The 21,420-nt window shown below is 43.2% G+C and overlaps 1 protein-coding gene across 2 annotated transcripts; it reads left to right on the top strand.

Moving 5' to 3' along the window:
• The first annotated feature begins 11,970 nt into the window (after positions 1 to 11,970).
• On the top strand, positions 11,971 to 21,066 carry LOC133556113 (gastrula zinc finger protein XlCGF26.1-like). Of its 2 annotated transcripts, none has more exons than XM_061905735.1 (2): positions 11,971 to 12,304; positions 18,593 to 21,066. In XM_061905735.1, the coding sequence occupies exons 1-2, from the start codon at positions 12,118 to 12,120 to the stop codon at positions 20,398 to 20,400; spliced, it is 1,995 nt and encodes a 664-aa protein (XP_061761719.1). In that variant the 5' UTR covers positions 11,971 to 12,117; the 3' UTR covers positions 20,401 to 21,066. The 2 variants fall into 2 exon arrangements, with proteins under 2 accessions (XP_061761719.1, XP_061761721.1); XM_061905737.1 differs by lacking the exon at positions 11,971 to 12,304 and adding an exon at positions 12,536 to 12,701.
• Positions 21,067 to 21,420: the final 354 nt, after the last annotated feature.

Raw genomic sequence — 21,420 nt, forward strand, 5'->3', positions numbered from 1 at the left:
AGCCTATCTCAGCTGCATTTGGGTGGTTTGCGGGTACACCCTGGGCAAGTCGCCACCTCATCGCATGGCCAACACAGATCGACAGACAATATATGTATGTACTGTATATGTATGTATATATGTATATATATATATATATATATACATATATATATGTATATATATATATATATATATATATATATATATATATACATATATATATATATATATATATATATATTAAGTAGCGTAAACAATACTCAAAATGCCGGACATTTGAGGCATTTAAGAAACTCTGCCCAGACAGCCCTGCAAAAGAAGATATGTTCGGTGAAAAGAGGACATATGGTCAGTCTATCCTAGCCCGGTCGCTGCTAGCACCGAACATATACTTTTTTTCTAGCATGCTAGAGGTGACCGGGCTAGGATAGGCTGACCATACGTCCTCTTTTCACCGGACATGTCCTCTTTTGCAGAGCTGTCAGGGCAGAGTTTCTTAAATGCCTCAAATGTCCGGCATTTTGAGTTATGGTTGCGTGCGCAGCCTATTTTTATGGTTTTGCCTCTTTGTGATGTTAAGTTCCTGTTAGACAGTATATGCCTTGAGATCTTGTTTTGAAGGCGAAAAGAACGAAAATGGTGTCATGTTGGGGTGGAGCGGAAGTTTTGAAATGAGAGAAACTAAAGGGGTCCTCGTGTAAAACTAGAGCCTCCGTGTTTGTTATTTTATAGTGTTATACAGTATAGGCGACTTATACAAACCCTCGGTTACATTGGTGGCAGCGGTGGGATAAAGGTCCCGCAAAAGAAAGACGTGTAATTACCGAAAAGTCCGGAGAGTCAGCTAGTTTCATCTCAGTTAGCCGCAGCTAACAACGGCGAAGCTTCGTCTTGTCAGAAAGCACACAGACTTCTTTCATATTGCTGCAGTCTTATAATTTATGTGGAATATGTCGAATAAAAGCGATGATCCACTGGACTATAGCTACAGAGAGCAACGTGGAGAAAGATCGTTCACTAGCAATGTAAACATTAAACTCCCACAGCCATTTTCCGGTGAGGAAAAACAAAGTTTCCCCTGCTGGACCAGACAATATGAAGTAGCAGTGAAGGCGCTGGTTGGAGGTACGGGCAGTAACTTTGACTATGAACTAGTGAGGATTTTACCCACGCGGCTGACAAAGGCTGCTTTTCTTGCCAGCTGCTGTTCAGGCGGATTACGATCAGGTGAAAGAAAAATTGCAGGAGGCTTTCGGACAAAAACGTTTTCTAAACTGTTTCAGAGCAAACATCTCTGCCCGCCTACGTGCTCCCGGAGAGAGTCTGGAAGTATATGCAGCAGACATAAGCAAACTTGTTCAAGAGGCATTCCCAGGCTACGGGTATATAGCTCAGAAAGAGGAGAAATTTAGCAGATTTCTGGCTGGACTCGACCCGGCTTTGAGAGCTAAATGTCATGAGCAGGGAGCGACTGAGTTGGAAGAGGCCCTGACCATCGCTGGCCAGTGTGAGATGGCCAGAGAGGCCCTGAGGATGGACTATGTCAGCACACAGGTACGCCAGCCTCCCACTGGAAGAGGTACAGCGGCCATGGTGAACTCCATATCTGATGATGGTGGTGGTTTGTATATGACTATAGACAGACTTACTGCAGATATGAGGGAAATGAGGATGGAAATGAAACGAATGGCAGAGGAAAACACCAGACTGCAATCCAGCTACTGGAAAGATGAACAGCGAGCACCTCATTCAGTATGTGGAAGTCAGTGTCAGTGTACTTGTGGGTAGCAAGGCTGTCCGTCTCGCCCATGGAGTCAACAGAGACGCCGTTCACCTGACCGTGGATATGAGCAGAGAGAGCGTTCACCTGACCGTGGCTGGCGAAAGCGGCGCGCAGGAGGAGGGCTGAGGGAGAAACAGGACTATTGGGGCCCCTGCAACCGAGCCAACTCCCCAAGTTGGCGGGGTCCTAAACCTGCTAGGAGCCCCTCTAATGAGGAAACACAAAGACGGCCAGGTGTGCATTTTCTCTCCCCCAGGAGGGAAGATGCAACAAACCAGTCGGGAAAAGAGATGTAACTGATGTTGCAGCCCAAACCTCAGCTACAGAACCTATGGGCTCTATGAAGGGAGGGATGTTTATCCCCTCCATGAGTAATGCAATGACACCGGACAAGACAGAACAGCGAACCTCATATTCAGGACCAACCGAGTTGTTTATCAGTGACAACTTCCACATGTCTGTTCCAGCCCTGCACAAGCGACCCTTAACGGCGGATTTTATTGCTGCACGGGCGATGAATGGACAGTTGCTCGACACACTGGGCACTATAACAGTTACTCTGCGTCTGGAGAAGACCTCCCGGCGGCAGGTTTTCCACGTTATTAGGGGGTCCAGACAAACAGCACTACTGGGCTTGGACTTTCTTGTCTCAAATCACGCCCTCCTGGATTATAGCCGTCGCCAACTGCACCTATGGGACACTGTACTTCCACTCCTGAGTGGCAAAGACCTGATTCCGGAGTGTTGCAATGTTTCCATCGCCACTGTCGTGACACTGACCCCCCCCCCCCCCAGCGAGATGCTGGTGCCTGTGAGTGGGTCCCCACCTGGGCCCGTTGATCAGCTTCCTGACTTTGTGGGTTACTTATCCCCCAACCTTAAAGGAAAAAGTGAGTGTGTCATAGCTCACACGGTGACATCTGTAAAGGATGGAAATACCACTGCCCGTGTGTTGAACCCTACAAATCAGGACATTATACTGAGAGAAAGCGTGCACCTTGGGGAGTTTTTCTTCATGGATGAGGCAGAGATTGTAACACTTCCTCAGGGTCCAACCGAGACCGTCTCTGCCATTTCATCCAGTGAGGTGCCTGTTGTGTCACTGGAGGAGTCTTCTGCTAGTCAGCCACAGAAAGCACAACTGGCTGCACTGCTAGCCAAGCATCAGGGGATATTCAACCCGTCAAAAGGAGGGACTGACAGATGCACCCTTATCAAACATCACATCAAGACCGGTGATCATCCTCCTTTGCGTCAGCGCGCCTACCGGACTTCACCCGGAAAAAAAGAGGAAATAGACAGGCAGGTGACTGCCCTGTTGGCAGACGGGTTGATGGAGGAAAGCTGCAGCCCATGGGCAACGTGCGTTGTTCTTGTAAAGAAGAAGAATGGTGAGTGGAGATTCTGCATTGACTATCGTCGTCTGAACAGTATAACCGTGAAAGATTCTCATCCGCTCCCCAGGGTGGATGAGACCCTGGATGCGCTGGCGGGCTCCCTGTGGTTCAGTATGTTGGACTTCACTAACGGATATTGGCAGGTCGATATCGCTGAGGGAGACAGGGAGAAAACTGCCTTCACACCACCGCTGAATATCTTTGAACATTAATGGCCAGTAGCAAGTTTCCCTAGCACGTTCCCACACTCGTTCCACGGAGAAATGTGCCGATGCACAACCCCCATCTAGATGCTCCAGCACATCAGAGATAAGCAAGGAGGGCATGACAACCTGACACAGAGCATCTCTACCAGTGGCGCTCTATGCTGATGGGCCTTACTAACTCACCTGCAACATTTCAGCGCATGATAGAGCTGGTGCTCATAGGGCTCCCATGGCAAGTGTGTATGGTGTACCTTGACGACGTTTTAATATACAGCCCCACCTTTGAGGCCCCTCTCACCAGTTTGCGTGAAGTTTTCTCCAGGATCCATGCAGCTGGCCTCAGGCTGAATCATAAGAAATGTCATCTGGCTCGAGATCATGTAGTGTTCCTGGGACATGTTTCTCGCCACGGCTTACAGCCCGACCCTCGAAACACGGACAAAGTCAGAACCTGACCAACCCCACAGAACCCAACCGAAGTGAGAGCCTTTGTGGGGCTTTGCTCTTACTACAGACGCTTTGTTAAAAACTTTTCCCAGTGTGCAGCCCTTCTACACCGCCTCACCTGCAAAGACACACCTTTTAAATGGACAAGTGAGTGTGACACAGCCTTTGAGTACCTGAAGGGGGTGCTTTCATCTGCTCCAGTTATCATCATGCCTGACTTTAACATCCCTTTTAATGTGTAAACAGATACCTCTTTGGAAGCAGTGGGGGCGGTGTTGGCTCAGGACAAGAAAGGTCTGCAGCGAGTGGTGTCATACGCCAGCCAAGCACTCAGTTCCCCAGAAAAGCGCTGGTCTACATTCGACAGAGAGCTGTGGGCCAAAGTTTTGGGCTACACAACAATTCAGACACTACATAGGATCAGCTGCCTTTACCATCATAACTGATCACAAGCCGCTGTTGGGCCTGCGTGGCATGTCCATTGACAAGGATCCCACAGGACGCAGAGCAAGATGGATACTGGAACTGGACCCTTACAACTGGAGTATGCAGCACAAGGACGGCAAACGGCATACTAATGCTGATGCACTCTCACTGCGTCCTCAAGACCCTGAGCTTAGTGTGGTTAACACAGGTGAGAAAACCACACAAGTGAATGTCATAGGCTCAGATATAGAGCCCAGTGTTCCCCAACCGGTTACTCAACTGCTACAAACCCCCACACAAAAACCACGACCTTTGACCTCCATACTGGGGCGCAGCATGTGGAGAAGAACAGTGGGGCGCAGGACTTGTCGTTCAAACATGCACTTTTACAGGATGGAACGGAACTGAGAGGGCTGCAACGGGCGGACCCAGATATTAATCAGGTGTTGGACTGGATGGAGAGAAGTGGCTCTCGGCCATCTAAGGGGCAGATGAGAGGTAGTTCCCGGTGGGTTCGAAAATTATGGACTGAATATCCCTGCCTCTCTGTTGTTAATGGATTACTCTGCAGGACGGCGAACTCTCACCTCACCGAATATGCTCTGTGTCAGGTTGTCATGCCCTCCTTGCTTATCTCTGATGTGCTGCAGCATCTAGATGGGGGTTCTGCATCGGCACATTTCTCCGTGGAAAGAGTCCGGGAACGTGCTAGGGAAACTTGCTACTGGCCGTTCATGTTCAAAGATATTCAGCGGTGGTGTGAACAGTGCATCCCATGTCAAACACGCAAGGCCCCGGTGCCTAAGCATCGGGCACCGATGAGGAGCGTTCATGCAATTCAGCCACTCGAGAGAGTGGCAACGGACATTCTTGAACTGCCAGTGACTTCTAAGGGAAATAGATACGTGTTAGTAGTGGAACACTACTTTACCAAGTTTGTGAATCTCTTTGCTCTCTCTGACCAAACAGCACGGTCAGTAGCACAGTGTTTGTTCGATGACTGTGATGGTGCATGGTGTTCCTGAAGCGATTCATAGTGATCAGGGGCGGCCGTTTGAAGTTGAGATTGTTCAGAGACTGTGTCAGCACCTGGGAATTAAGAAGACACGCACTGCACCTTATAAACCAAAATCGGACGGAATGGTTGAACGCTTTAACCGCACTGTGGTCGACCAGCTGGCCAAATCATTGCTCGCCTGCGGTGGTGAGTGGGAGGATTATCTGAAACAGGTGGCTTTCGCCTATAACACATCTGTGCATGCCTGCACAAACTACAGTCCGTAATAACTACTTCACGGACGGGAGGCCCGTGTTCTTGTGGATGTGTTGGTGCCGTCTCACCTGGTGCGCTAGGACTTGCCTCTTTCTCATGGTGACTTTGTGGCCTCTTTAGCAGAGAGGCTGAAGAATGCTTTCGCTGGTGCCAGGCACCGTGGCGCCAACGCTCACGAGAAGCAAAAACTGTACCATGATGGAACCGTGCGTCACCGGCCGTATGCAGTAGGAAATCTTGTATGCCTACGTAATCCGACAGAGGACAGGATGAAATTTGCTCCCCACTGGAAGGGGCCCTACAGGGTCCTGTCTGTGTTGGACTCTCAAGGGGAACCTGGTCTTACCTATCATATTGTCAACCCTTTGGAGTTTGATGGACGGGGCAGGTCGTCCATTATGATAGACTAAAACCATATACGCTACCGATGGTTGCTGGTTTTTCAAATGGCCCGCCTGCTTCTCCTAGTCAGGCTCCCTCGTTGCTGGACAAGGGGTCACTAGAGAGGGGTGCTGGGGCTGACGAGCCGTTGATCCCTGGTGACATAGGGACTGTTCAGATTACAGGCACCAGAGAGCCACTACAAACTGTTTCCTGTTCTGGGAGGAATGTTAGACAACCAGGTTGTTTCAAGGACTTTGTCACTCTTGATTAGCTGTTTAGAAATAGAAGGAAAATTGAACAGCACGAACAGGAGAATGCTACAGTTGGACTTTCAGTGGAGATTGTCAAGGTCACCTAACATGTTTCTTACTGTATGTATAGAGTATGTCTGGATGCTATGGTGTGTCAGAACTTTCTGGTGTATGTGGAAATAGTGGAGCATGTGTGATTGGGACTGTGCAGTGGTGTGAGGGAAACATGCATATATATATTTTTGTTTTTGTTGTTGTTGTTGTTGTATGTGCTCAGTATATTTGGGGGGACAGGTTAATATGTTTTTTTTATGGTTTTGCCTGTTTGTGTTGTTTTTGGCACTTATCCTGTTATTGTGTTGTAAGGAGGACGTTTCTTTTTGTAAGAGGGGAGGTATGTAACCTAGTTTTATGGTTTTGCCTCTTTATGATGTTAAGTTCCTGTTATAAAGTAGATGCCTTGAGCTCTTATTTTGAAGGCGAAAAGAACGAAAATTGTGTCATGTTGGGGTAGAGGGGAAGTTTTGAAAAGAGAGAAAAATAAAATGGCCCTCGTGTAAAACTAGAGCCTCCGTGTTTGTTATTTTATAGTGTTATACAGTATATGCGACTTATACAAACCCTCGGTTACACGTGTATTAACAATGTACGTTCAGGGTTAAGAAGGGGTTAAAAACGAAACACATTGTGCGCGCAGCAGCAGCATTCGTGAGGAAGGGGCAGAGAGCGAGAGAGTTATGATAAACGCGCATGCGTTGCCAGGCTCTGCTTTTTATCTATTGATTTATCAGATTGAATTTCTTATTATCTATACCAGGGGTGTCAAAAGTGTGTCCCGGAGGCCATCTGCGGCCCACAGCTAATGCTTTAATGTTTTAAAAAATACTGAATTAAGGTTACATGTAATTTAGAAAAAGTTGCAATGTTGACTAATAAAACAATGCTGTTTTTTTTTCTTTCAAACTGTCATTGCTCAAAACATAATATTGAATCAAAATCAATGTTTTTATGAATTATTGACCTATCTAAGGTTCCCATTACCTCACATCAAATATTCCACTTAGAAAAATATTTTTGGTGGAAGATTTTGCAAATTTGATAAATGAATAACCCAAAAAATTATATTGTTTTGTTTTCTTACTGTACCGAAAATGAACCGAACCTTGACCTTTAAACCGAGGTACGTACCGAACGGAAATGTTTGTGTACCGTTACACCCCTAATATATATATACATGCATATATTTATATATGTATATACGTATGTATATATATGTATGTATGTACTGTATATATATATGTATACAGTATGTACGTATATATGTATGGGTGCGAGTTTTCTTTGCCCTTATGTGGGCCTACCGAGGATGTCGTAGTGGTTTGTGCAGCCCTTTGAGACACTAGTGATTTAGGGCTATATAACATTGATATATATATATATATATATATATATATATATACATATACATGTACGTATGTATGTTTGTATGTAAATGTGTAATTATATATGTACATGTCTATATATATATATATATATATATATATATATATATATATATATATATATATATATATATATATATATATCAAAATAATGAGAACGCGTTGAAATGTTAACACTAATATTACAAAGCTGACATATAAGCTATTTTTTTTTCTTTTGAATGATCTATGGCTCCCTTGATGATATTTGATTACTGTCAGAACCGGCCCACAGGCCACATCCGCCTGCTGTTGTTTTGCACGCTCCAATAGTTCATCAGTAGTGGCACTACAAATTGTCAAAATGGTGGTCCCTGGGACCCCATCAAGCCATAAAAATGGGGTCATACAAATTGGGTCCCACGGTAGATTTTTGGGGTCCCACTTTTTTGTAAGTGTTTTGAAAACAAATGATGAATGTATGCATTATCCTGTTATATCTCACATTTTATAGTGTCTTGTAAAAAGTTGTCATTAAGGTTACTTAATTAATCAAAAAAAAGTAATACAATAGAAAACAAATGTGTATGCATATGTAAATGTATTCAGTTATTAACATTCATTTACTGACTTATTTTAGGATCTAAACTTTACCGCTGCCGTTTTTTTTTTTTAATATATTTTTATTGTAATATTTTCAGAATGTGTTTGTTCTATTTTTTTTTTGCCAAAGTAAGACGAAGAAAACAATCTGAAGTTGTCTTTTTTTTGTTTTAATGCCATGATGTTAATAGTCCGGCCTGCGTGTGCACAAATATTCCTCCATGCGGCCCCTGAGCTAAAATGAGTTTGACACCCATGTAATATATATATATATGTATATATGTATATATATATTTTTTTTTTTTTAATTATTATTTTTTTTTCAACAAACATACATTTATAATGCACACAAAAGTTAGGGCACTTTCAACATCAGGGAAACATATCAAGGAAAGAAAACAAGAGCAAATACAGATAGAGTATTAAATAATAATTAATAATAATAATAATCAAAAATTATGAAAAAAGAAAAAGACAAAAACAGCTACCTAAATGACTTTAAATGTTTTTAACAAAGATATCAATTCAAGGGCTTTTGTACTCTTAATCATCCTCCAAAATATGATTGATAATTGTAAACCATTGAGCCAATTACAAAATTTAGGCCTTAATTTCATTTATTTACATTTATGTATAAAAAAATTTGCCTGGAGCATAATAATGTTGACAAACATTTCTATGTTACAGTTGTTTATAACAGTGGTTCTCAACCTTTTTTCAGTGATGTACCCCCTGTGAATATTTTTTTAATTCCGGTACCCCCTAATCAGAGCAAAGCATTTTTGGTTGAAAAAAAGAGATAAAGAAGTTAAATACAGCACTATGTCATCAGTTTCTGAATTATCAAATTGTGTAATAGTGCAAAATATTGCTCATTTGTAGTGGTCTTTCTTGAACTATTTGTAAAAAAAGATATAAAGTTAACTAAAAACTTGTTGAAAAATAAATAATTGATTCAATTATAAATAAAGATTTCTACACATAGAAGTAATCATCAACTTAAAGTGCCCTCTTTGGGGATTGTAATATAGATCCATCTGTTAAAGTTAAGTTAAAGTTAAAGTACCAATGATTGTCACACACACTAGGTGTGGTGAAATGTGTCCTCTGCATTTCACCCATCCCCTTGATAACCCACTGGGAGGTGAGGGGAGCAGTGGGCAGCAGCTTTGCCGCGTCCGGTAATCATTTATGGTGATTTAACCCCCAATTCCAACCCTTGATGCTGAGTGCCAAGCAGGGAGGCAATGGGACCCATTTTTTTTTTATAGTCATTGGTATGACTCGGTCGGTCGGGGTTTGAACTCACAACCTACCAATCAGGCCTTACTTTCATAAATCTACATTAATGTAGAAAAAAATTGGCCTGGAGCATTATAATGTTGACAAACATTTCTATGTTACAGTTGTTTATAACAGTGGTTCTCAACCTTTTTTCAGTGATGTACCCCCTGTGAACATTTTTTTAATTCAAGTACCCCCAGAGCAAAGCATTTTTGGCTGAAAAAAAAAGATAAAGAAATTAAATACAGCACTATATCATCAGTTTCGGATTTATTAAATTGTATAACAGTGCAAAATATTGCTCATTTGTAGTGGTCTTTCTTGAACTATTTGGAAAAAAATATATAAAAATAACTAAAAACTTATTGAAAAATAAACAAGTGATTCAATTATAAATAAAGATTTCTACACATAGAAGTAATCATCAACTTAAAGTGCCCTCTTTGGGGATTGTAATAAATAAATAATAAATGATAAATTGGTTGTACTTTTATAGCGCTTTTCTACCTTCAAGGTACTCAAAGCGCTTTGACACTACTTCCACATTTACCCATTCACACATACATTCACACACTGATGGAGGGAGCTGCCATGCAAAGCGCTAACCAGCACCCATCAGGAGCAAGGGTGAAGTGTCTTGCTCAAGGACACAACGGACGTGACGAGGTTGGTACTAGGTGGGGATTGAACCAGGGACCCTCGGGTTGCGCATTGCCACTCTACCACTGCAATCCATCTGGATTCATGAACTTAATTCTAAGCATTTCTTCACAAAAAAGGATTTCTTTAACATCAATATTTATGGAATATGTCCACAAAAAATCCACCTGTCAACACTGAATATTGTATTGTTGCATTTCTTTTCACAGTTTATGAACTTACATTCATATTTTGTTGAAGTATTATTCAATAAATATATTTATAAAGGATTTTTGAATTGTTGCATTTTTTAGAATATTTAAAAAAAATCTCACGTACCCCTTGGTATACCTTCAAGTACCCCAAGGGGTACGCATACCCCCATTTGAGAACCTCTGGTTTATAAGACAGTAGTAGAACAACGTAAAGAAATGCAAGCACCTTAACCATGAATTGATTTACATGATCCCCGACTTAGGGCTTCAAGGTGGCAGAGGGGTCACTGCGTCTGCCTCACAATACGAAGGTCCTGAGTAATCAGGGTTCAATCCCGGGCTTGGGATCTTTCTGTGTGGAGTTTGCATGTTCTCCCCGTGAATGCGTGGGTTCCCTCCAGGTACTCCGGCTTCCTCCCACTTCCAAAGACATCCACCTGGGGATAAGGTTGATTGGCAACACTAATTTGGCCCTAGTGCAGTGGTTCTTAACCTGGGTTCGATCGAACCCTATGGGTTCGGTGAGTCGGGCTCAGGGGTTCGGCGGAGGTCAAAACACACCCGACTCATCGTGTAAATAAAAACTTCTTCCTATCGCCGTTATTACGGATACGGCAACAGCAGAAGTCAGACTGATTTGCAGGTGTGTAATTTGTTGTGAGTTTATGCACTGTGTTGGTTTTGTTGTTTGAACAAGGTGATGTTCATGCACGGTTCATTTTGTACACCAGTAAAAAAAACATGGTAACACTTTAGTATGGGGAACACATATTCACCATCAATTAGTTGCTTATTAACATGCAAATTAGTAACACATTGGCTCTTAACTAGTCTTTATTAAGTACTTATTAACCGTAACTCTAACCTGAACCCTGACCAAAAAACTTTAAATTAATCTTTGTTACTTAGAATATGTTCCCCAAAAGTCCAAAAAACACAAAATTAAGTATTTGTTATTTAGAATACCTTCCATATAATAAAGTGTTACCAAAAACCTAACTTTGTCTTGAATTTGAAAAAAAAGGAGAGTTCGGTGAATGCGCATATGAAACTGGTGGGGTTCGGTACCTCCAACAAGGTTAAGAATTAACCACTGTCCTAGTGTATGAATGTGAGTGTGAATGTTGTCTGTCTATCTGTGTTGGCCCTGCGATGAGGTAGCGACTTGTCCAGGGTGTACGTGGCCTTCCGCCCGATTGTAGCTGAGATAGGCGCCAGCGCCCCCCGCGACCCCAAAAGGGAATAAGCGGTAGAAAATGGATGGGATGGATGGAGAGTTCGGTGAATGCGCATATGAAACTGGTGGGGTTCGGTACCTCCAACAAGGTTAAGAATTAACCACTGCCCTAGTGTATGAATGTGAGTGTGAATGTTGTCTGTCTATCTGTGTTGGCCCTGCGATGAGGTAGCGACTTGTCCAGGGTGTACACGGCCTTCCGCCCGATTGTAGCTGAGATAGGCACTAGCGCCCCCCGCGACCCCAAAGGGAATATGGATGGACCCCGACTTAAACAAGTTGAAAAACGTATTCGGGTGTTACCATTTTGTGGTCAATTGGAATATGTACTGTACTGTGCAATCTACTAAGAAAAGTTTCAACCAATCAATCAGGTGTAGTTTCACTGGCACCCTGTAGAGGCAGGATTTATTTAACAGCACCCTGCTTTAATCTACACTCAAAGAAGAAGAAGAAGCAGGAAGTTAGTTCCGCTCCCAACAATCGATCCTGGCGTGCGTTTCCGTCTGCAGAAATCCCATTTGAGCTCGTTGACGACAACGATACTCGGCCAATTGTCCTCCAGCGTCATGTCCAGCTTCCAGCGTCTCAAAGTGACCGTTAACGAGCGGCTGAGCGCGGCCGCGGAAGAGATCTTTGAGGCGGTTAGAGGCACCATTGTTGGTCTGCACGAAGAGCTGGTGCGCTCCAAACGGGAGATTGACCGACTGCAGAAGCTCAACAAAATCCCCACCGACCCTGACAAAAAATCTGCAGGTGTGTTTTTATCTGCTTTTTTTTTTACACACCACGTCCGACACCAAACACCCGCCAACTTTAACCGTTTGTTACGCTGCCGCTAGGGGCGACATTGAGTCAGGATAGGGTACCGGTAGTCATCATTTGGAGCCGTACTCATTATATCATCTATGACTAAATATTTAAAATATAACTTGGCAGAAAGAAGTGTATTGGTTGTGTTTACATGTGGAATTATGGCACTCTGCAGTGCGCTGTCAGTACCCGGATGTCGCATTCAAGATGGCCATATTGACAGCGATTGCGCAGTGACGGGCTTTACCGCCTTCAATAGTCGCCATCTTGGGTAGGTCCCGGAAGGGGAGGGACCGACTTCCAACAACGGCGACCGTAGCGGAGCCTCTAGAATAAGAGGGTAAATATGTCTACTAAGTGTTCCAGTACATTTGTACACAGTATTCGTATTAAAGTGTACGGACTGAAGTATTCAATTCCACCCACACAGTTATTTCTAAACATTGTTGCGCGCTTATTAATGTGTTCGTAAAGGTTGTCGGCTGCCCACTGAGTTAATAAGAACAGTCAATGGAGGACGGACCTAATATTAATCCATTAAAGACACTAAAATCGAAAGTTGTGTAAAGAAATACATGTCCGTTTAAAAAAAAAAAAACTAGCCCCCCAAAAAACCTTGATATTGTTTCTTTGTTGTTCTTTGATATTTCCTGTTAAAGGCCTACTGAAATGAGATGTTCTTATTCAAACGGGGATAGCAGATCCATTCTATGTGTCATACTTGATCATTTCGCGATATTGCCATATTTTTGCTGAAAGGATTTAGTAGAAAACATCCACGATAAAGTTTGCAACTTTCGGTGCTAACAGAAAAGCCCTGCCTCTACCGGAAGTCGCAGACGATGACGTCACATGTTGTTGGCTCCTCACATATTCACATTGATTTTAATGGGAGCCTCCAACAAAAAGTGCTATTCGGACCGAGAAAACGACAATTTTCCCAATAATTTGAGCAAGGATGAAAGATTTGTGTTTGAGGATATTGATAGCGACGGACTAGAAAAAAAACGTGATTGTATTGAGACAGATTCATATGTTTTTAGAGACATTTACTAGGATAATTCTGGGAAATCCCTTATCTTTCTATTGTGTTGCTAGTTATTTAGTGAGTTTAACAGTACCTGATAGTCGGAAGTGTACGTCCACGGGTGTTGACACATGGGCGGCACAAGCTCAGCTGATATCCGGGAAGAAGCGACTTTTTAACCACAATTTTCTCACTGAAACCTGCTGGTTGACATCCGGGTGGGATCCATGTCCGCTGTGATCCATAGTAAATTTTCACCTCTGTGAATTTTAAACAAGGAATCACCGTGTGTTTGTGTGGCTAAAGGCTGAAGCTTCCCAACTCCATCTTTCTACTTTGACATCTCCAATATTAATTGAACAAATAGAAAAATATTCAGCAACACAGATCTCCAAAATACTGTATAATTATGCCGTTAAAGCAGACGACTTTTAGCTGTGTGTGTGCGCAGCGCTCATATTCTTATCAGCCAGTGACGTCAAGCGTGCACGTCATCATTACGCGACGTTTTCAAGAAAAAACTCCCAAGTAATTTAAAATTGCAATTTAGTGAATTAAAAAGGCCGTATTGGCATGTGTTGCAATGTTAATATTTCATCATTGATATATAAACTATCAGACTGTGTGTTGGGTAGTAGTGGGTTTCAGTAGGCCTTAATTATTAATATGGTAATGAAATCATCTTTTTGAGGGCTTTAAGATAGTGGAGAACATAGCAAATCTTGGACCTCTATGAATATCGGTTGAAAATTGCATGTACAATACAATTGAAATGCACAAAAGTCATGAAAGACCATAACTAAGAGTCACAGGTAGTAAGCCATTTTGGTTTGCAGTAGGGCTGGGCGATATTGCCTTTTTTTAATACCGCGATATTTTTGGGCCATATCGCGATATACAATATATTTCTCTGTAGTTTGCCTTAGCCTTGAATGAACACTGGATACATATAATCACAGCAGTATGGTGATTCTATGTTAGATATATTAGATTATATAGTACTTTATTTATTCCTTCAGGAGAGTTCCTTCAGGAAAATTAAAATTTTGGTACAATCCCATTCAAGATCAGACAAACATTACAGGGAGACAGAACAGGATCGCTGACGGGTCTGCCGGCTTCCAGCGCCCCTTCCAAAAAAGATGAGATACAGGTAAACAAGGGGGGGAATGGGACAAAAAAAACAAGATTAAAATAAAATAAAAAATCGGTCTAAGACTGGACCCTGGAGAGGGGGTCCAGACTGAGGCTAAAAGAGGGAAACATCAAAGAGCACAAAGGACATTAAAGACATTAAAGTAGCGGGGCTGATACAACCAGCCACTTCTACATACAGCTATGAATAAAAACTCAAAGAAACATATACACTGTGGTGGCCTCTGCGGTGTTCCACGCCATAGTCCGCTGGGGTGGAGGGAGCATGGCCAGAAAACGGAGCAGACCCTGTTTCTACATTAAAACATTCTTGTTCATACTACACTAATATATGCTACTTTTAAACTTTCATGGAGAGAAGGAAATCACAACTAAGTCCATCCATCCATGTTCTACTGCTTATTCCCTTTGAGGTCGCGGGGGGCACTGGTGCCTATCTCAGCTACAATCGGGCGGAAGGCGGCGTACACCCTGGCCAAGTCGCCACCTCATCGCAGGGCCAACACAGATAGACAACATTCAGACTCACATTCACACACTAGGGCCAAATTAGTGTTGCCAATCAACCTATCACCAGTTGCATGTCTTTGGAAGTGGGAGAAAGCCGGGGTACCCGGAGGGAATCCACGCATTCACGGGGAGGACATGCAAACTCAACACAGAAAGATCCCGAGCCCGGGATTGAACCCTGACTACTCAGGACCTTCGTATTGTGAGGCAGACGCACTAACCCCTCTGTCACCGGGAAGCCCTGAAATCACAACTAAGTCAATTTACCAAAACTGTATTTATTAAAGTTATTAGAAGGTGACTTTTCAAATGATGCTACATATTAGCAGTAATGCTACTTTTGGTAGCAACGCTTGTGCCCCACACGACAAATTAAAGTTATCTATTCGACATCTTCCCGCTTGAAGGCGATCCACCACCAGACGATGGGCTCCGTGCTGTTTTTCTTAGGAATTGATTATTCCTTTATTTGTTACAAGATTCGCACCTTATTTCTCTCGCAACAACCTGCTAGCATCACAGCTATCGTTAGCCACGCCGCTACCTCTCTGCATGGCGAAGGCGTGTACGTATGTGACGTATGTTAGAATGTGTGCCTGCTTGTCTGTAAGAAAGAGACACAGGAAAGAGCGAGGAGAGCCTGTAGTGTAATGCCCGCAGCTAAAAACAACTGCGTGAGAACGTCTACTCGAATATTACGATATAGTCGTTTTCTATATCGCACAGAGACAAACCCGCGGTTTATATCGTATATTGATATATCGCCCAGCCCTAGTTTGCAGGCACCATTTTTAGGACTACTTTTAGGACTATCTCATTTTTCTTCAGTTTCCCGTGTAATGTTCAAACGTGAATAGTTTAATTCAATCTGTTGAATACTTTAGTCAGGGTATAAAAGGAAAGCTGCTTTATGTCACAGTGAAGTGGATTTAGGGCTGGGAGTTACGGCGGGAAACTGGATCACGATATAAGCCTTTTTTATCGGTCTATCGGTAATTATTGATATTTTTTGACCTATCGAAAAAAGGATCAGGAGATTAATATAATAAAATATAAACATTTTTATTTAAAAAGTAACCTGATTATAATCCCCTCATCTATCTTAATTTTCCTGAAGGAACTGTCCTGAAGGAACCAATAAAGTACTATCTATCTATCAAGGCGGAAAGGAAATGTCAACACCAGCATGGAAATCACTCAATCAATGTAAACTAAATGGTAAAATCACATTGAAGACTTAACGATAACCCCTCAAAATTAAGGTGTAAAAATAAGGAATATGTAAGAAATGCTTGTTAGAGTGTAACAAAGTAGTGCAAAGTGTGAAAATGTAAACAGAGAAACCTGAGAATAACTATTTTCTGCATGTTTAGTGCCAGTAACATGTAACATTTATCTCCGTAACATTTAATTTGGTCTGTTATTCTAATTCAAGTATGAAAGGGAATGTATGTTTTGCAGTAATTATTTAAATATTACACCAAAATTCTATGATTTTATTTTCTATATTTTGTAAATTATTTTATTTATACAGTCCTGTTCTTGGGTTCCTACCTGTTGTTTCCGTATACCCGAATAGGGAATGGACGAGGGTTGAAAAATAAAAGAAATGGTCCTTTTTTAAAAATAATAATAAGAAGAAGAATTAAATCCAAAAAACTGCCATACTGTCAAGGTAACTTCTGCTTTTATTTGCAATTTCTTCATAAATTACTTTCCCTTCTCACTCCATGCAAAGAAACAAATGCCAGACAACAAGACAGCCAACCAAACTTGATACTGGTGATGTTGATGTCTCACCCCCACTGATCAATGATCACTTCCCGCGTTGCTCACTTACCAGAAAGCATGAGCCTTTGTTTATACAACCAATCTTGCTATGTAACATTTTTTTTTTCTTCCGGCCAAAAAAATAAATATGTATCAAACTTTTTTTTATGGATTACTCGTCTATGGCGCTCTATACTGATATTGTTTTATTGACCCAGTCATAGGTAGATGGTTAGAGGGTGCTGGTGTTTGATCATTGTGACCCACTGTTATTTTAGTTCAAACCTTTAGGATAGGCAGATGCAGAAAGTAAGCAAGGATTGATTTATGGTCTTTCTAACCTCTTTAATCTCTTCATGGCGGCCATTCCATCCATTTTGTTGATCATTTGGTACGCAAAGATCTCCTGTGGGTGAGCATTTGGAAAAACTCAATTTTATTTTTTATGCATACTTTTTTATAAAGTTTTAATTGTGACAAAATAGACAATCTGTTCGGTTAAACCACCAACAAAAGCTAGCTTGTGTTGTAACTTTGAGCAAGCTGCAAACAGCCCCTTTATATTGCTGCGAATTATACTGTGTATCATATTTTCATGACTTTAGAGTGCAACAGTATATAGGCCGCGCTCACAAAATTTTAGAACAAAACTTTTTTTTCCCATATTTAAGCCACATATGTTGTGAAATGAGTTATTTACACTGAAAAACTTTGTAAATGCTTATTTACATACCTTAATTGTTTCCAAACAGTGTCTCTAACACTACAGCGAAACAAGTCATCGTCATGGACCCACGAGCTGCGGAAGCCAGCTCTCCAATTAGCTAAATAGACTCAATAACTCCTTTGTGACATTTTGGTTGAATTTATGAAAGTGAAACAGTACAAAAAGATTGCCATTGTAAGTTAATATTACTAACACAGACATTTGTGAACATGTTAGCATATTAGGTAATTCAAACCACGCTAGCTTGGTTAAATTACAATAGCATGTACAAAAATGCATGAAAACACTCCTACAGACATCACACCTGGGATGGTTTACTAAAGGTGAATTGTTTTAGTTATATTGTAAAACTTACAAACATTGGCATGAGAATGGTGAATGAAAAATCCATACAAGTAGAAACGCTGTTGACAGCTAGATGACAGACTGTCACTTGTACTTCCGTTTGAAAGCTCAGTCTAAAAGAGCAAAGCTGCACTTTAAAACCTACAGAGGGTGAAAGATGGCGGCATAGCACAAACAATAACACCTATTCAGCCAGTTTGCATGATTTCAGGGCGTTCAATCGTTGGCAACTGAGTTATTTGGATTGTCTTGTAAGACGTTTGGCCGCTCGTCTGAGCAGGCATTATTAGTTCGTGCTCATAGATTTAGATTGGTCAGATCTAGTCCAAACGGTTGGTGCCAAAACCCCAAATATCCATCAATCTCTTTTCTACTGCTTGTTCTGCTATAAATATTTGGAGTTTTGGCACCAACCTTTTGGACTAGATCTGAGAGCGTGAGCTGATGAAGCCTACACGGATGAGTAGCGAAACGTCTTGCGAACGATTGAACGACCTGGATGAATGAGAACCTTCATAGGTATATTTACATTATGGTGTAAGCGAAGAAAAATCAATAAACTCTCCATACCGTTTTATCAACAGCAAGGTACAATGCGTAGGAAAATAGTTGTGGCTTATAGTCTGGAATTTAGAGTCATTGTGACATCCTCATGCATGATTATATAATTATGAATTTTCTGTATTTCGTCTTCAAGATCAACCAGAGCTGGCTCTTTCCGTCTGGAATGAAGACTTCCAACCCGGCAATCAGCCGCAGGAAGAGGCGGAGCAATCCGAGGAGGAATGGATTGCGCCACTGGGCAACGAGATGACAACGAGCGCCGAGTACGACAGCAAAGTTGGCGTCATGGCACCTTTCGCTGAATTTCCAAGCACCAAAGAAAAGAGTCCCCAACAGAGCAGCTCACAGGAGCAGATGGCGGCGGTGGCGTGCGGGGACGAGGCCTCCTTCAGCGCCGCAGCCATCGACAGCGAAGAGGAGTGGAAAGGCGACGACAGCGTTCCCAGCGACGACAGCGGGGACGAGTGGAAGAAAAACAAAAAATCCCAGTTCAAAGTCCGCGAGAAAAGAAAGTCGGCCATCAGCTGCAAGGTCTGCGGCAAGGGCTTTCACGCCATGATCTCGCTGGCCAATCACAGCGAGGCTCACGCCAAAGACATGTGCGGCGTCTGCGGCAAGCGCTTCGAGTCCGACGCAGACTTCACCGTCCACGTCAAGACGCACATGAGAGGCAGCGTGTGCGGCGTCTGCGGCAAAGGCTTCGGCACGACCAAGGCGCTGGAGACGCACATGCGGGTGCACACGGGCGAGAAGCCCTTCAAGTGCGGCGAGTGCCACAAAGCCTTCAACTGCCAGCACAACATGCGGCGGCACATGCGCACGCACACCGGCGAGAAGCCGTACGCCTGCGACGTGTGCGGCCAGCACTTCAACGACCACTCCACCAGGAAGCGCCACATGATGATCCACGAGTGCGAAGCCATGGAGATCACGACATCCACTTCGCCCAGTCAGCAGACGGGCAGGGTCATATGTGCGGTGTGTGGCAAGATGTTCAACTCCCTCACCACCCTGGTCAACCATGGCAACAGTCACCCCACCGACTGTGGCGTGTGCGGCCTTCACATGGACTCCCAGGACGACTTGACGCTCCACCGCAAGTCCCACTGCGACGGCAAGGAGTGCGCCATGTGCGGCAAGTGTTTCGACAGCTGCAAAGAGCTGGAGGTGCACATCCGCGTCCACACGGGCGAGAAGCCCTTCCTGTGCAGCCATTGCGGCAAGGCCTTCAACTACCAACAGAACATGAAACGACACATGCGCACGCACACGGGAGAGAAGCCGTACGCCTGCTCCGTGTGTGGCAAGAGGTTCAACGACTACTCGGCCCGGAAGCGCCACCTCCAGATGCACGAGAACAAGAAGAACGCGGTAGAGAACGACGCCCAGGGCGCCGCGGGGGCCATGCCGAAACCCAAGCGGCGAGAGATCTGCGTGGTGTGTGGTAAGATGTTCCACTCCATCATCTCCCTGGTGAACCACGCCAACAGTCACACCACGGACTGCGGCGTGTGCGGCGCACGCATGGAGTGCCAGAGCGACCTGATGGTCCACCTGAAGACCCACCGGAACGGCAAGGTGTGCCACGAGTGCGGAAAGTGCTTCGACAGCCGCCGAGACCTGGAGACGCACATGAGGGTGCACACGGGCGAGAAGCCCTTCTCGTGCGCCGTGTGCAACAAGGCCTTTAACTGCCTGCACAACATGAACCGCCACGAGCGCACGCACACAGGAGAGAAGCCCTACGCCTGCTCCGTGTGCGGCCGCTGCTTCGCCGACCGCTCCGGGCTCAAGAAGCACAGCACCGTGCACACGGGCGAGAAGGCGCACAGCTGCGAGGTCTGCGGGAAGAGCTTCTTCCGGAAGGCCTACGTGAGACTTCACATGAAGACACACGGCTTGCAACCTAAACCTCCCGTTCCTGAGTCTTTCGGAGCTTAGATCTGGTCTGAACTTTTTCTCCTTAGGGCTGCACAAGTAAAATAGGATTTGTACATAACAGCGATCCAATGTTTATGCTAAAATGTACCAACACCCTAGCTTTGTGTTACAGCTAACAAAGCAAACACTGTTGACTAGCCTTTTTTCTAAATGCCCCAATTTCTTGTTCCATTTTTAAATACGTTACGTGTGAAACTTATGCCTAGTTTTTGCTCTTTTTTGAAATGAGGACATTAGTCCGGTCACAGTGTATGCTAACAGCGTATGCTAACGTGTTGACATGTTGGTTTTGAATGTTAAGTCAATGCTAGCAAAAATAATTTGGAGTGTCCAAAAAAATCTATTTTTGATTGACTCACAATTTAAAACATTTAGATTTTTAATTTATAATTGTTTTTTATCTGTCCTGTCCAGCCTCTCAGGCCAATCATATAGTTGTAGATGTCCACATCTGCTGTACACATTTACTTTGCAAAAGAGAAGTGTTGGACACTTTCATTGTTGCCTTATTTTATTTGAGTAAATGTTTGGACGGCATTTTATTAAACAAAACCAGTTTTCTTCTAAGTAATACAAATATTCATCAGTGCTGTTTGTCTTTTTTATGGAGGAATGTCGTTACTCATAGATAAGGCATCCGATGTTATTAAAAGTATTGATTTTGAATTGGGAATCGGTTTCTTGAATCGTATGGTGCACAAAGATTCACAGCCTTAATTATGTTAACTCTACCATTGTGGGTTTTTTTTCCTCCGTTTGAACACAGTTATGCATCTTAAGTTATTCCACATAACGTTATGTTAATTGTACTTCAGAGAGATGGATCCATCTTCAAAGAAACATACCCCATGGTTCATTACTTTCGTGTAGTACGACTATAAAATAAAACCGTCTCAAGTTGATGCTGACCAATTTCTGGAGGTTTCTCGCTTTGTTCTTTTTCCATGGGGGCGGGTGCGTGTAGGAGCACGTGACCTGCTTCACGGGTTTTTAGTGTCATATTTGTTTATAATATCTTAG

This window comes from Nerophis ophidion, linkage group LG07 (genome assembly GCF_033978795.1).
Source record: "Nerophis ophidion isolate RoL-2023_Sa linkage group LG07, RoL_Noph_v1.0, whole genome shotgun sequence".
In the NCBI taxonomy this organism is placed as follows: Eukaryota; Metazoa; Chordata; class Actinopteri; order Syngnathiformes; family Syngnathidae; genus Nerophis; species Nerophis ophidion.

What these genes read in the sequence shown, in the direction of transcription:
- LOC133556113 (XM_061905735.1), top strand. Translation starts at nt 12,118, where the DNA reads ATGTCCAGCTTCCAGCGTCTCAAAGTGACCGTTAACGAGCGGCTGAGC. An exon ending in CCCTGACAAAAAATCTGCAG is followed by an intron (nt 12,305 to 18,592) that starts GTGTGTTTTTAT and finishes TTCGTCTTCAAG; the next exon opens with ATCAACCAGAGCTGGCTCTT.